The sequence below is a fragment of the Sceloporus occidentalis genome, unplaced genomic scaffold (genome assembly GCF_023333645.1).
Source record: "Sceloporus occidentalis isolate IW3139 unplaced genomic scaffold, rSceOcc1.0.p SCAF_3, whole genome shotgun sequence".
NCBI classification, from domain to species: domain Eukaryota; kingdom Metazoa; phylum Chordata; class Lepidosauria; order Squamata; family Phrynosomatidae; genus Sceloporus; species Sceloporus occidentalis.
Genome location: NW_028316983.1, coordinates 86,381,060 through 86,398,363, shown reverse-complemented (window position 1 = coordinate 86,398,363; position 17,304 = coordinate 86,381,060). Strand labels below are relative to the sequence as shown.

Below are 17,304 nucleotides of genomic sequence, written 5' to 3'. Positions count from 1 at the left end.
CAATGGCCTTTCTTCTAGACACTGACAATAATAGAAAAGTCCTGTATTATTCACTTTACATATCTCTTGGGAAATCAATGCAAGAAAGTATTAAGCTTTTGTGCATGGTTTTGTTTGACATAAAGATAAGCAAAACCAAAATGTTTCCATTTGTAACTTTTCCCATCAAGCAGAAAATATAGTAGTCTCTGTTAATAGCTATGCAGAAGGAGACAAACCAAGACCACTTTCTAAAAATGTACAACTGCATTTTAATATTCAATATTTACATTGAGTTTAACCTGATCAGTTATTTTACACAGTCTTGTGAAGCATATCTACCCTGTTTAGAATATTAGAATCAAAGAGCTGGAAGAGACCATAAGGGCCATCGAGTCCAACCCTTTGCCATGGAGCACCCCTGAAGGAAAGGAAACTCCACCACACTCCAAGGCAACGTGTCCAACTGTTGAACAGCTTTTACCATCAGGAAGTTCTTCATAATGTTTAGGTGGAATCTCTTTTCCTGTAGCTTGAATCCACTGTTCCGTGTCCTAGTGTCTGAAGCAGCAAAAAATAGGTTTGCTCCATTCTCAATAGGACATCCTCTCAAATATTTAAACAGGGCTATCATGTCACCCTTTAACCTTCTCTTCTCCAATCTAAATATATCATGCTGCCTAAACTGCTCCCCACAGGGCATGATTTCCAGACCTTTCACCATTTTGGTTGCCCTCCTCTGGACACACTCCAGCTTGTCAGGAGCGCCTGTTATCAGCTTCGGCTGATACGTCAGCTGCGCCCTTTTCTGGAAGTAAGGGATCTCAAGACTGTTGAGCACGCGCTGGTAACCTCGCGCCTTGACTTCTGTAATGCGCTCTACATGGGGCTACCCTTGTGCCTGGTTCGGAAACTACAGCTGGTTCAAAACATGGCAGCCAGGCTTGTGTCAGGAACATCTAGAAGGGACCATATCACTCCGGTTTTGAGGTCCCTCTACTGGCTGCCTATTGGTTTCTGGGCCCAGTACAAGGTGTTGGTTATTACCTTTAAAGCCCTAAATGGCTTGGGTCCAAGCTATCTCAGAGACCGCCTCTTCCCATACAATCCTCCCTGGGCTCTCCGGTCCTCTGGGAGGAACTTGTTGCAGCCTCAAAAATCAAGGCTTGCGGCGACCTCCCGGAATGCTTTTTCTGCTGTCGCCCCCAGGCTCTGGAACGACCTGCTGGACGAGATCCGTCAATTAACATCTTTGGACAGCTTCAAAAAGGCTGTCAAGACGGATCTCTTCAGGCAGGGCTTCCCAGACTGAAATATCCTGGCCCCAGGATCTCAGGATCTCCCCCCTCTTCAGTAATGTCTCCAAAGCCCCCTTTTCTTTTCTTTAGAACTGAAGTTGCAGTGGTTTGTTGGTTGGTATTATTTTGTTTACTTTATTGTTATTTTAACTAGTTATTGTGATTTTAAATTAGATATGTTGTTTAATAACTTTTTAAGGGGGGAGGGAAATATATTGTTTTTATGCTGTATGTTATTTTAATGTTGTAAACCGCCCGGATTGGTTCGTCACAGGGCGGTATATAAATAAAAATTTATTATTATTATATTATTATTGTCAACATCTTTCTTGAACTGTGGTGCCCATAAATGGACACAATATTGCAGGTGAGATTTGACCAAAGCAGAATAGAGTTTATTCTACTACATCCCACAATCTAAACACTGTACTCCTGATGCAGCCTTGGATCATATTGGCTTTTTAGTGCCAAATCACATTGCTGGATCACATTCAGCCTGTGGTCCACTAAGACTCCTAGAGCCCCTTTGCATGTATTGCCATCAAGCCAGGTTCACCCATCCTATATCTATTTGCAAAGGGATCTTGTAGGACCTTTGAGAATAACTGAAAGAGAGAAGTTGGTAGCATGAGCTTTTGTTGACTTGAGCCTAATTCCTTGGATGCATGGGATAGAGTGGAAAGTCTAGATACAGATCTATATAGGAATCACTGTGTGTGAATGTCCATAGGAATGCAAAACTTTGTAGGCATGGAGTTGAGGTGACACGTTTAGTTTTAACTATTGTTGCTGGAACTGAACTTGTCACTTGAACCTGTCGATGGAATTGAACATGTCTGCTGGGACCTTTCCTGTTCCCCAGGAATTCTCATTGACAATGGTTCTGAGATTACTTCTGCCAGTTCTTTTAATACCCTTGGATAAAATTAATCTGATCCTGGAGACTTGAATCCATTTAAAGTAGCCAAGTATTCTTTTACTTACTCTTTACTTAGTCTGTACTACATTTCCCCTACTGCATCATCTGCTCCATTTCCCCCAGGTTGAGACTGTTATTTTCAGAGGAAGCAAAGAAGATACTGAGAGAGCAAGCATAGTGTAGTGGTTTGAGCATTGCACTACAACTCTGGAGACAAGCATTCGAATCCTGTCTCAGCCATGTAAAAACCCACTGGGTGAGTTTGGGCAATTCACACTTGCTCAGACTCACAGGATGGTAATGGCAACCCCCTCTGAAGAAACTTGCTAAGAAAATCCCATGGTACACCTTAAGGCTGCCATAAAGTGGAAACAACTTGAAGGGACACAGCAACAACATGCATTTCTTTTCTAATCTACCATCAGTGAGTTCTCTAGGCCAAATCTGAGGCACTGTTTAGTGTTAGTAGACAGTAAACCCAGTAGTAATGGCTGGAGTGTTTGCTGTTGTGTGCTTTCAAGTCGTTTCCTGCTCATGGTGACCCTAAAGTGAACTTAATATTTTTTTGGCAAGTTTCTCTAGAGTGGGTTTGCCATTACCATCCCCTGAGGCTGAGAGTATGTGACTTGCTCAAGGCCACCCAGTGACTGAGCCATGGCTAAGCTGGGATTCAAACCCTGGTCTCCAGAGTCTCATACTCCAATGCTCAAACCACTAGACAACACTGGCTGGAGTTGCTCATATCTAATTATACAGTTAAATTTTAAAACTATATTCTCATGCAGTTTTCTTTGGCCCAACACTTTCAGAATCACAACTTATACAATTCTGCAAGTTACTTGGTCTTTATAAATATCCATCCTATAATAAATCTTTCTTTTTTATATATATTTCATCTCATCAAGCAGAACACTCTTTAGTACTACTAGTTTGTTTTCTCTGCCAAAGTTGGTCATTAGAATCATAACCCATTCTGTTCTAAGGCAAAAACAGATGGCTGTAAAGGGGCGGCTTAACACTGCCCCTTTGTGCACTAGACTGGGCCACAGGAACTGTATACCATGGCCCCAATCCAGAGTTTTGCCGACTCAAAAAAAGGGGGGAAATGCCGCTCCTTTTTGAGCAGGCAAAAAGCCTTCCTTGCTGCTGCAGCAGCGTTTTTTTTACCGTTTCTTCAGCGCAGTGTGTATAAACATTGCACCACAGGAGCATTCCCATGCCACCCACTACCTAGTTGGGTGGACAGCATGGTGGCAGCTTGGGGGTGGAATTGAGGTGTACGGTGTGCGGTTGCCATAAACCTCACTCCATCCTGATGCTGGCCCTTTGCACCGGGCTGTACAGCCAGTTAACATCTGTATTGTAAAATTTAAGATAATTTAGGACCTACATTAAGAGTTGTTTTGCATTTCCACATGAAAATGTACAGAGAAAAGAACAAGGGTAAAGCTAACAATTTATGAGAAAGGTGGGGAAAAACCCCCTGGAGATTCAGGTTATTTCAATTGCTACAAAGTGATTTCAAAGTGCAAAAGTAGTTTGCACTCAGTTAACTAAGCAGGGAGAAGAGAAAAGTCAGGGACAGAATCTTTCTATTCTAGTAGGCTCAGGCAAAAGCAAACTGCTGCAGCCTCTTAGAGCTTATGGTGTCCTTTTTCATTAATAACCTTTGTCATCCTGACCACACTGATGCTTGGTTACATTTGTCCCTGCTTTCATTTGTGAACTGTCTCCCTATCAAAGATGTCAGCAATTAGAGAAAAAAGAGAGGAGACTTTTTATCTCTGATTTTCTTGGGGGGCAGCCTATCAAGCAATTTCTTATTTTTTCTGTTAAAAAGCTGCTCCCAGGAAAATGATTATTGGTGTGTCAATTATCTGGGTTAATAGTTTGCCTCATCTTTGAGCTGATCCAACACGAAACTTTCCAGTCTTTAATGGAAACAATACTCAGTATTCTTATTTAATAAATACATCCAGATCAGTGATTAAATAAAGGATAGTATCATTTCCTCCAGCCGAGGAGTCAGTTCCAGGACTTGGTTCAAGCTGGAACAAATGAAACACCCAACACTGTGTTTCACCTTTGATCTCCTTAACTGCAGTAGGATCATTTACAAAATCATAAATTCAATAGGGCATAGAGAACACAGCAAAACAAAAGGGAGACAGGAATAACATCAGAACCATGAATGCAAGAGTACAAAGACTAGCGAGAAAAGACAAAGAGAATTACTACAATGATCAATGCATGGAAATCGAAGACAATAACAAAAAAGGAAGAACAATAGATCTTTTCCACAAGATCTAAGAACTTAAAAGGACATTCAAACCAATGACTGGGATGCTCTATGATGACACAAATAATATGATTCAAGACCAGGAGGGAATAAAGAAACATTGTAGGCAATATACAGAAAAGCTACAGAAAAGAAATGAAAAAATGAAGGATGCATGGAATGAGGAGCCATATCAAGATGAGCCACAAATTCTAAAAAGTAAGGTAGAAGCTGCAATAAGAGAAATGGGGAAAAACAAATCACCAGGAACAGATGGCATTCAAATCGAACTACTACAATTCACACTGACAGAATCAACTCCAATCTTAATCAACATATGTCAACAGATATGGAAAATGACACGGTGGCCAACAGATTGGAAATGAACAATTTACATACCCATCCACAAAATAGGAAACACAAAAGACAACAGCAACTATAGGATCATAGCACTAATCTCTCATGCAAGCAAAATCATGCTCAAAATTCTGCAACATAGACTCCAACCATACATGGAGAGAGAAATCCTAGAGGTCCAAGTGGGGTTCAGAAGAGGAAGAAGCACTAGGGACCACATTGCAAACATAGAATGGCTAATGGCACACCAAAGAATTCCAAAAGAAAACCAGCATGTTCTTTATAGCAAAGCCTTTGACTGCATAGATCATGAAAGGCTAGGGGAACACCCTTAAGGACATTATTAAACACATTATTATTATTATTATTATTATTATTGACATTATTAAACATATCTAATAATCCTGACGAGGAATCTCAGGAGAAGAGGCAATGGTTAGAACAGAACATGGAGAAACAGAATGGTTCCCAATTGGCAAAGGGGTTAGACAAGGATTCATCATTTCACCCTATCTTTTCAATTTGTATGCAGAACATATTATATGAAGAGCAGGCTTGGACACAAAAGGAGGAGTGAAAATAGGAGGAAGGGACATCAATAATCTAAGATATGCAGACAACACCATTCTATTAACAGAAAACATTGGAGACCTACTGAGATAGGTCAAGGAAGAAAATGCAAAGGCAGGCTTTAAACATAAAGAAAACAAAAATAATGACCACGGATGATCTTCACAAGTTCAATCTAGACAATGAGGAAATAGAAATACTAGAAGAATTCCTACATCTGGGATCAGACATAGATTAGACCGGTGACTGCGGTCAATAAATCAGAAGAACACTAAGAATGGGGAGGGCAGCTATAAAAGAACTAGAAAAAGTCCTTAAGAGCAAAGCTATATAACTAAGCACAAAAGTCAGAATCATACAAGCTATTGCATTCCCCATTACCATGTATGGATGCGAGAGCTGGGCAATTAAGAAAATAGACAAAAAGAAAATAAATTAATTTGAGATGTGGTGCTAGAAAAGAGTGCTGAGGATATCATGAACAGCAAAAAGAACAAATAGGTGTTGAAAGCTTGAAATTTTCCTTGAGGCAAAAATGACTAGGCTGTCGTACTTTGGTCACATCATGAGAAGACATGACTCATTAGAAAAGGCAATAATAATGGGAAAAGTGGAGGGAATTAGGAAGAGAGGAAGACTACATGTTAAATGGATTGATTCAATTAAGGAGGTCACAGGTATGAATCTGCAGAAACTGGGAAGAGTAGTTGAGGATAAGAGGTCTTGGAGATGTCTCATCCACATTTGAGGTTGACTTGAGGGTGGTTAACAACAACAACAACACAGTCTTTAAAATAACGGTCTAGTTCACTAAATGTCAGATAATATGTGATATGCCTGTTCCAACACTAATATTAGAAAGAATACTGTGGTTGTCCAGTAGGATGGAAGAACTGCAAAACTGCTGAAATTCTACTTTCCCCCCAAAAGAGAACCAAACTATGCCCTGCCAGGAAAGCATATCTATATTCACCAATCTGCAGTTGGCAATAAGAACACATCAAAGTTCAACAACCTTGCAAAAAGATTCCCCTTATCTCATTACTACACCTGCAGACAGCAGATTAAATTAAATAGCAACATCCAAACAGCCAGGAGGGATGAAATGTACCCTTGGGATCCTAATCTCCAATTTGCAAACAGCATTAACAAACTCCTTTTCCATCCTGCCCAGGACATATCGACAATAAGCCTTTCCACACGAGCGGATACAATTATCTGACCTTTCATATCCAGCTACCATGAGGTGGTGTAACTGATAATAGAATTACTTAATGATGTGTCACTCATGATTATCAGATTGATAGAATGAGTTCACTTCTATTACGTAAATTCATCACTCGGCCAATGAAAAGAACAGTTGTTTAAAATGAAATATAATTATTTCCTCTTCATTGCTTCCACATTGCATTCCACATCTACTGATATATTTGATAATGATGCAAGGATGTAAACAGAACATGTTGTAAAATGACCCTCATACCATTTTTAAGAAAGTTGAGAGTATATGAAACACCAAGTTTAAAAGTGGATTAAGGAAATTCAAATGAGAAATTAAAAAGTGCATAAAACTTCTTTTATTTTATTTTCCATAAGCAAATTTTTGTTGACGCCATTGTGGTGTTGCAGTTTGAGAGGAAGACAATGGCAAACCTCTTCTGAAGAAATCTTGCTAAGCAAACTCACCATAAGTAAGTTTCCCTTCTCCTGGAAACATATTGCCTTGAGCCCCCTCTGGTTGCACTCCTAACATCACATTGTTTTTCTTCTCCAAATGTATGTTCTATATTCTGTAGCTACTGACAAGGTTAAGCCATGAGCTAGCAGTTATAGGAGTGAAAGAGTAACAACACTAAAGGTATAACAGACTATGGCTGTTTGTAGTGTGGATGGATGGGGAGAAGGAGAGGTCAGGTGAGAACTCTTGGAATTTTTTGTAATGCTTTTGGTATTTCATAGTAGGGACATGGTTTTGTGCTCCTGCAAACTTTGATGTCTCCTGAAGACTTTCCCTTTTGTTTCATGGCGACCCTAACCAGGTTGTAATCCTGACAATATTTATGGATTCAAATTTATTAGGAGATATTCTAATACTTCACTACACTATCAGATATATGATTTGTATTTATTTACACTATCAGATATATGATTTGCCATTGCAATTATAAGTTTGGCAATTATAATAAAAAATAATAAAACTTTTATTTTTATCCTGCTTTTCTGTGACGAGACAATCAAAGTGGTTCACAACACATTAAAATATCCATGTACAACAGATCTTTTGCAGTAGTTGCAGGGGTTCTGACTTCTTCTCCTGTTCCCTTATCTGTTGGAGTTCCCCAGGGCTCTGTTCTGGGTCCCCTTCTGTTTTCTCTCTACACACTGTCCTTAGGAAAACTCATTAGCTCTTTTGGCTTTTCCTACCATCTGTATGCCGATGACACCCAGCTGTATCTTTCTGCCCCTGACCTTTCTCCAAGGCTTGAACAGCAAGTTTCGTCTTGCCTCACAGCTGTCTCGCAGTGGATGCGCCATCGGCGTTTGAAGCTCAACATGTCCAAGACGGAGCTTCTTGTCTTTCCTCCTAAGCCCACCCTTCAACACTCCTTTTCTGTCTCTGTGGACAACATTTCTATTCAACCAGTCCAGCAAGCCCGTAGTCTTGGTTTTTATCTTTGATTCTTCTCTGTCATGTATCCCTCAGATCCAGACCACAGCCAAGGCTTGTAGATTCTTTTTGTACAATATTGCCAAAATCCGACCATATCTCTCCGCCTCTACTGCCAAGATCCTGGTCCATGCCCTAGTGATCTCACAACTGGATTACTGTAACATCCTCCTGGCTGGGCTTCCTCTTTCTCACCTCCGTCCTTTAATCTCTGTCCAGCATTCAGCTGCACACATTATCACTTCCACTCACCGCTCTGACCACATCTCTCCTGTGTTGGCATCCCTTCACTGGCTCCCTCTCCCTTTCCCCATTCAGTATAAGCTCCTGCTGTCCACGTTTAAAGCCCTCCATGGACTGGCCCCTCCTTACTTATCAGACCTTCTTTCTCCTCACCTTCCCACTCGGGCCCTCCGTTCTGGTAGTCAAGGGTTCCTGTCTCAGTCCAGGATTTCCTCTGCCCCATCCCGGATTCGCCCCTTTTCACTTGCTGCCCCTCACTCCTGGAACCTTCTTCCCCCACAAGCAAGAGCCATCACTTCTTTAACTAGTTTCAAAACGGAGTTGAAAACCATCCTGTTCAGAGAAGCCTTCCCAGGCATTGCATAATTGTCGCTTACTATCTGATGTTCTTTTGGTGCCTGTTTATCGAACCATTTCCTGTATTGCTATGTACTGTACAGTGGTACCCCGGGATACGAATTCACCGCGTTACGAAATTTCCGGGGTACGAAAAAGTTACATTGGAAAAAACTGTTCCGGGTTACGAAAGATTTTTCGGGTTACGAAATTAATTTCGGCGCGAAATTCAAATCGGAAGCCGCGGCTAGCGGCTTTCCAGCGCCTTTTCGGGTTGCGAAATGTATCGGGTTACGAACGGCGCCGCGGAACGAATTAAATTCGTAACCCGAGGTAGCACTGTATATGTATTATCCTACTTGAGAGTATGTATTTTCCCTGGATGAATATTAACCTTCCATTATGAAGCCAAGCCCTCCCTCCAGTCCATCTGTCTTGGTCCAGGCCTTGGAGGTAGAGAGGAACTGCTGGACCTCTTACCCTTTCCCTCCACCACTCCCTTCTTCTTCTGTGTCATGTCTTTTTAGATTGTAAGCCCGAGGGCAGGGAACCGTCTAACTAAAAAGACTGCATGTACAGCGCTGTGTAAATTTACAGCGCTTCATAAATAAAGGTTAATAATAATAATAATAATAACACAATAAAAATATAACTAGGACAGAGTGGTGGGCTAATACATGATGTGAGGGGGCGATCATTCTGTGGCCGGACACTTTTATTCAGGAAAGGCCTACCAGAAGAGATCCGTCTTGACAGCTTTTTAAAAGCTGTCTAAGCTGGCAATTTGACAGATCTCGTCCGGCAGGCCGTTCCATAGTTTGGGAGCAATTGCAGAGAAGGCCCTCTGGGAGGTAGCAGTTCTTCTGGTTTTTAAAGGCTGTAATAGATTCCTCCCAGATGACCTGGATGTGCGGGGCGGATTATATGGGAGTAGGCGATCCCTCAAACAGGTTGGACCCAAGCTATGTAGGGCTTTAAAGGTTATAACCAACACCTTGTACTGTGTCCGGAAACTAATAGCCAGCCAATGAAGAGATTTTAGGACAGGTGTTATTTGGTCACTCCTAGTTTTTCTGGTGACCAGCCTGGCTGCCATATTTTGCACTAATTGAAGTTTCCGGACTAGGCACAAGGGTAGCCCCATGTAGAGCACATTACAGAAATCACATCGTGAAGTTACCAGTGAATGTACTAGTTTCTAAGTCCTTTACTTCCAGGAAAGGGCGCAGCTGGCGTATCAGCCGGAGCTGATAACAGGCACTCCTGATCGTCACCTTCACTTGGTTCGTCATGTGAAGCGACAGATGTAGGAGCACCCCCAGACTGCAAACATAGTCCTTTGTGGAGAGCGTGACCCCATCTAAGACTGGAAGTTGCAACCCTATACCTTTTTTGGGGGCTCCTATTGTAAGTACCTCAATTTTGTCTGGATTCAGTCTGAGTTTGTTTTTCCTCATCCAGCCCATTACCGCCTCAAGACACTGATTGAGGGGAGAAATGCCATTTGTCACCGTAGCTGCTGATTGGGACATGGAGAAGTATATTTGGGTGTCATCAGCGTACTGATAACACTCTGCCTCTTGTCTGTGAATGATTTCTCCCAGTGGCTTCATATAAATGTTGAATAGCATCGGGGACAGTATGGCGCCTTGAGGGATGCCACATTTAAGCTCCGTTTTCGAGGCGTGACTCTCCCCGAGCATCACCCTCTGGAATCTACCCGAGAGGAAGGACCGGAACCACCGGAGTGCAGTGCCACCGATTCCTAACTCTCCCCGGCGTTCCAAGAGGATGTCATGATCTATTGTATTGAAGGCCGCTGAAAGGTCTAGAAGCACCAACAGGGTCACACTTCCTCTGTCAATGCCTAGATGAAGATCATCAGCCAGAGAAACCATGGCAGTCTCCACCCCATATCCTGTCCTGATGCCGGTTTGAAATGGGTCTAGATAATCGGTATCATCCAAGATGACTTGGAGTTGAAGGGTGACAGCCCTCTCGATCACCTTGCTCAAAAATGGCAGATGGGATACCGGCCTGTAGTTCTTCATATCCAGGGGGTCCAGGAAAGGTTTTTTTAGGAGCGGTCTAACAACCGCCTCCTTTAAGCAAGTTGGAACACAACCTCCCTAAGGGATGCATTGATGACATCTCTAAGAAATGCCATCAAGGCCATGATGGGCAGGGATCAAGGGGACATGTCGTCTTCTTCACATTTCCAAGGATCTTGTCCACGTCATCAGTACTCACAAACTCAAAGCGATCTAGTTTAACTTCATTAACAGGTTCACTGGACACCTCATCAGTTGATTCTGCCCTTATCTGAGAGATTTTATCTGAGAAGTAGTTCTTATAAACATCACAACAGGCCGCTGTTGGTTTAAATAAAGGGTTTTGCACAGGTGGAACCTGTGTCAGTTCTCTTACCACCCTATACAATTCGGCTGGACGGGACTCCACAGGGGCAATACATACAGAGGAGAAAGATATGTGCACTGCCTGTATCACCTCTCTATAGAAATGAAGAAATTTCCTATGATGAGTTCTGTCAGATAAGAGTCGAGTGTTGTGCCAGTCGCCCTCTAGTCGTTGTCCAACCCACTTTTCCTCAGATCTTCAGTGTACCATGATTTGCAATTAGAAGCGGATTGGGAAGGACACTTGGGAGCAACTGTGTCGATAGCCTTGGCAAGGTCGGTGTTCCAGGTATTAACCAAAGCTTTGACAGAATCACTGGCATTACCAACCAAGGAACCCTCTAAGGCTTTCTGGAATCCAATTAGTTCCATTAACCTTTAAGGGCGGACCATTCTAATGGGTCCTCAACCCCCGACAGGGCGGACTTTGGCTCTTAGTTCAGCCTTGACCAGGAAATAATCCATTGACGACAGTTTGGTGGTACTAGTTACTTCCACCCATGGATATTCCTGCTCCGTACTAAAGACCGCATCGAGGGTATGACCTGTGCAATGCATTGGCCTGGAAACCAATTGGGATAGGCCCATGCCTGTCATGGAATCCATGAATGCCAATGTCATTTAGGTTTGGAAAATCATCACCCGGGGTATCAGTGAACTGTCAGAAATTGTCCCTGGTCAAATTGTTCTCAATGTTGAAGTGTAAAATCCCACATGTACTTTTTTTGAAGTAGTGCCAGTCTATTAGTTATCTGTCATCCTTCTGTCTGTTATTTTTGTATTTTGTTCAGATGGTTATCTATTTACATTTACCAAATTTTCCTTCCCATTCCACTTTTTACATTACCACCATGAACAAACTGTGTTCATTAAATCACCATGTTAAAAAGGAAGCCCATGAGTGCAGCAAGGCTCCATTCATAGTAGTACAGTATTACAATGTTGCATTCATGGCATTTTTGTAACCTGTACATAGGGGTTGACAAGGGAGGACATGTATTAACATCCATAACAAACTGCACATGCACTTTCTAAAAAATTAATATTATTGTTTAATGCTATAGTTTTAACTAATTTTATATTTTCAACATATTCCAGTTGATGAATGGAGCATATGAAGCACTGTTAATCCACAGAAAATGGAAGAGAGCACATTTTATCTGCAAAATTGGTTAGTTCATACATACTTTTCTAACCTTGCACAGTGATACTGGAATAGTGGAACTTACTGTGGTTGCATGGTGATACTGGAATAGTGGAAGTTACTATGAAACACCATTCTGGGATAACACTAGATGGATTCCTACCCTTCCCATCCCCTACCATCAGCCTAGCCAGATGTTGCAGTCTACCGAACAGAGGTAAAAGGCACAACAGAGGCACTGGAAGGATAAGGAAATGACCTGTCATTGTTGATGCATTCCATGACACCATCAGAGAAGTGATGAGATGCAGATATATTAGCCCACCTCAAAGACTTAGAAAGTGTATCCAGATATGTGACAAGCAAAAGAAGATGATAAAGAGACAGTGTGGTGTTGTGTATTAGTTAGGGAACTATGTGGGACTTTGGAGATGAATGTTCTAACTCTCACTGAGCCACACAAGTCACTGTCTCGCTTTGGTCCTGTGATTCTCTCAGGCTGACCTACCTCTTTGTGTTGTACAGAAAATGTGAGAAAGATGAGAGCTGTTATGTCACCTTGAAGTCACTGCAAGAAGGGTAGGATATAAACATAACCAATAAAACTGACAAAAACATATTATGTCAACTTGCACCCACATAATGGGTATCTTATTTGTTCAAATTAGGATGTATATGGCTTTGATTTGATTTTTTTAATGACTTGCAACCTGCAATTTCAGTAAACTCTTTTATTCTAATTCAACTAAGTGAACCCCTAGTTTAGCTTTGAATATATTAGTTATGAAACAATTCATGTTAAATACCTTTAAATCTCATTGATTCTGAATGAGGTGACCAAGCATGTTATCTATCTCTGTCCTGCAGAAATATTAATGAAATTAATGGGACACAAATGTGCTGATTTTTGTTTGGTCTCATTTATTTTTGCCCAGCCTTCCCTCCCAAAAGTTCTGGGCACTCTAGAGAAACATTACATCACTGTAATAAAAGATGACCTGTGATGAAAATTATGCTTTAGGAAGGCCAGTCCTATTCTTTTTCAGCTAGCCAGTTTTCACTTTCTCTAAATCATCTAAGAAAATAAGCGCCTTCCAGTTTACAAACAGAAAAGGAGAATATCTTACTCTGAAACACATATTCTTTACGTCCTCCCAAATTAAGGGATAACCAGCCATCTATAATTCTAGAGCAATGACATTGTCTCTCTCTCTCTCTCTCAAGTATAAGTAGGTTAACATGATGTACAGCTCAACCAAAGCTATGTACCAAAAGAAGGAAAACAGTTTTTGCTTCTGAAGTAACAGAAACCAAAAGCACTGATGATTTTTCATGTGCAGCAAGGTCATTTCTCCTCCTTGTTATGATTTTACACAATCATGCTCAGAGCCTGTATAGGCAAGAATAAAGCCTCTTGAATGGAATAATTTCTTGCTTTCATCTTGCATACACCCGCAAGGACCCTGCCGTGCTGTGATGTCTTGTGCTAGTGATGCTCTATCTTCCCTTAAAAACTCCATTTATCTATCCTTGTGCAGCTGCATGTTAGATTTATCATCCTACCTGCAGGATAATGCTCCCAAAAGCATTCTTCAACAGATTAACTGCATCAGCATGAGATAGCCCATCCAATGGATGTCCATTAATACTGACAATTCGATCACCAACCTAAAAAAAAAAAAGGGGGGGGGGTTGTAACAGAAAAATTGTCAGCATTAAGGAAAATAGAGAGTGTTCAACATTTCTTGCAATGTTGGTATTGTTAGCCACCTTGCTCAGTTACAGAAAGCCAATTTGTACCTCTGCTGCTCAATGAGTGTTCTTCATATTGAAAACAAAGCACTTTTCCTAGAAGTGGCAGCCTACCTATTACAAAATACTAGGAATGTTCTTTTCTGGGTTCAGCTAGAACACTGTTTAGGATAGAGTTAGATTGGCCCTTGGTTCCATATGCATTAGTTTCATTGTTCATCTTGTTTCATACTATACATGGGGCTTCCCTTGAAAACCATTCAGAAACTTTAACAGCTGGGAAATACTGCAAGCAAAATTTTGATGGGCAAAGTGATCTAGAATGCCACACAAGGTGCTGGCTATAGCTAGCAGCCAGCTCTAAATCTTTAAAACTCTGAAGAGTTTGGAAATGAACTAGCTGAAAGACTAGCCCTATTTTCATGTGAATCTGCCCATCATTTAACACGAGCTGGCATGATTGTCTATTTTCCTGTTATTTACTAGGGCATAGCTGATGGTAACACATGACAGGGATTTTCCTTGTGGCAGTGGCTCATATGTGGAGCTCCCTGGTGCACAAATTACTTACAGGAACACTGGAAGCTGCAGTATAGTGAATTACACCATTGGTTCAGTGTTGTAAACACTGACTAGCAATAGCTGTCCTTGGGCTTCAGGCAAGATTTTCTCCTAAGGCTACCTAGAGATCCCTGGTACCCCCTGCTGCCTCCCATCTACAAAAGTCCAGGCTCGTGCTAGTGGAGGATGAAAGGATATTATTTGGTGGATGGCCTTGATTCAAGACATAAGAGTATATTAAAGCACAGCTTTCCTCAAGTGCAGTTAATGAAGTCAGTCACAAAGTAAAGAAAGGTGTTGTTATTTTTAATCAGAAGGGAAAAAGAATCCCCCTTCAGTGCTGAGAATGGATGTGGAAGCATCTATGAGAATATCTAACCAACATAATATAATCCTTCAAACAAAAATACTATATTCTCTTCAGGGAGAACAGAAACAGTGGGGGGGGGAGAGCTATATATATATATATAGAAAACATTCCTCCTTTCCTCTTTTCACTTACTTTGAGCTTATGTGTACGTGCTGCTACTCCACTGGCTTGAATCATGGCAATGAAGATTGGAATGTCTCCCAGTGGGCTTCCCTTTCCACCAGCTATACTGATACCAAGAGCATCATGTGGACCCTTAACAGAGAGATCATTGTCAGAACCACTTGCTTTGATACAGTTCAAAATACATAACAAAAGTGTGACAGGTAGACTCAAGGGTGTGGACTAGGTTGTCTACTGCAATTTCCACTGACTTAAACAAGTAAAGTAACTGGAGATGACATTTCCCATCCCTGAATTAGTCATTTGAGAAGTCTTCTAGAAATGGGAATCATGCAGCCCCTGGAACATTTTTGTAGTCTTTGGGCCCTTCTTGGTCCCATAATAGCTCCTAGGTACTGTCTTGGATCGAAAGATCAGAATTACTGTTCCTAGATGCCTCCAAGATAAGCACATCTCAGTTAACAAAGTTTCTGACACTGAAACTTCATTTTGCAGTCTTTTTACATCCATCCATCATCCATTTACACCTTCCTTATTCTCTGTCTAGCTGAACATTTTTAGGAGCATTAGCATTGGAAGATTGATGGAGGAGGTTGAAGAAACAGACTTGTGGAGTCAGGGTACAGCAGTTTTCTGCAGTAAACAATGTGATAAAGCATGGGATTATTCTTTAGACAATCCTGCTGTAGCTGTGTGTTCATGCCTATAACAGGCAGGGTAAAAAGCAGCTGCCTTCTGAATCCCTTACTGAGCATGCAGGAACAGCAAGACAGAGAAAAGGAGAGATTGGCCTCACCATCCAGTCCAGCACATGGGGTGAAAAAAGCATAAATGTACTTAGCCACCAAAAAGGAAATCGTAAGAAAAATGGGGACTAGTGAAAGAAAATGTCATGGATGAAGCCTTCAGGTAGTCTCTAGAAGATTCGAACTATTATTATTTTCTTATGCAAGGCTTACCTGACCTGATTATTTTATTTCACATATGTATTTTTAGTTCTGAATAAAAAAAACTTTGATGAAACATTTAGAACTACTGCTGCTGCTCTTCCTCTTCCTGCTCCTCCTCCTCTTCTTTTGTTGTATAGGCACCTATCCCTATTCTTTCAATATTCTTTTTGCCTCTGGTACCAAATTCTCTGTTAAAGAAGTTATGCCAGGAACACATCTATTTAATTAACTGAGGTATACATCTATCCTTAAAATTTAGATGCAGGGCTTTCCTGTGCCTTGTTTTGTTCCCAACTCTCCCAAAAAGAAACTGATTTCTGGCCACTTCTGGTTTTACTTTTTGGAGATGGTGGGGCCTGTGGTTGGACTAGGGCACTGAAAACTGATCCCTAGGCACTCAGAGGTTGACTATTCCTGGTGTAATGTCCCGTTCCCTGAGCTTCATTCAAAGCGTTCCATCTATTAAAACATTCCTTTACTACTATTTATAATATTGTTTTTAGCAAGAATCAAATCTAAGGAAAAACCCTTGTATACATGTGGATCGTGTGTGGATAGTCTATTGGAAAGCAAGTATATAATATGTCACTGGTCTCTTTGGATGGAACACATTTACCCATTGCCATATGTATCTATAGAATCTGCAACTTCTATGGAAAGTTGAGGTAAAATAATGGCATGACTGCATGCAATTTGCCCTGAGAATATGTCACTCACATGCAAAGAATACAGCAATAAAGAAAAATGTGAAGAGCAAACCCTTATCAAATGTTAATTATACCGTATATACTTGACTATAAATCGACCTGATATAAGTTGAGGTTATGTTTTGGGGCCAAAATTCAGGATTTTGATATGACCAGTGGATAAGTTGAGTGTAAAACTTAGGCATATGTAATGAAGGATGTAAATGACAAAGTAAAGGAAAACAATGCCAAAGAACTTTCAAAATTTCAGCAGGCATAACTATTTGTGCACACATACCAAAGTCTGGATGTCTGAGAAAGTGGAAGGGGGTCAGTGCCTTTCACCACACACACACACACACACACACACACACTTACATTGACCCATGGATAAGGCAACTCAGGTTTTTGGAGTCAATTTTTTGACCTAAATTTCTAGACTGATACATGAATATATACAGTATGTTTACACATTGGAAGAAAGGTAAAGCCTTTCACTTGTAATAAGGGTGAAATGGTCTGAGAACATGAGAAAAAGAAGTCACTGACCCTTGCTATTTCCACAGTCCTTGGGTTCATGTCTGCTCCAACTAATAAGGAAATAAACAATTTATATACTTGATATATAATAGCATAAGGAGACCACAATTTCT

At 41.0% G+C, this 17,304-nt stretch overlaps 1 protein-coding gene across 7 annotated transcripts in view; it reads right to left on the bottom strand.

Moving 5' to 3' along the window:
• The window catches only part of PATJ (PATJ crumbs cell polarity complex component), a 210,028-nt gene that overhangs the window by 10,568 nt on the left and 182,156 nt on the right, over window positions 1–17,304 (bottom strand). For all 7 annotated transcript variants that reach the window (XM_089515294.1, XM_089515299.1, XM_089515296.1 and 4 more), the window contains 3 exons: window positions 17,201–17,241; window positions 15,025–15,147; window positions 13,773–13,877 (listed from right to left, as the gene is read on the bottom strand). In XM_089515294.1, coding sequence (XP_089371420.1) covers window positions 13,773–13,877; window positions 15,025–15,147; window positions 17,201–17,241 — 269 coding nt within the window. The remainder of the gene's footprint in view (window positions 1–13,772; window positions 13,878–15,024; window positions 15,148–17,200; window positions 17,242–17,304) is intronic.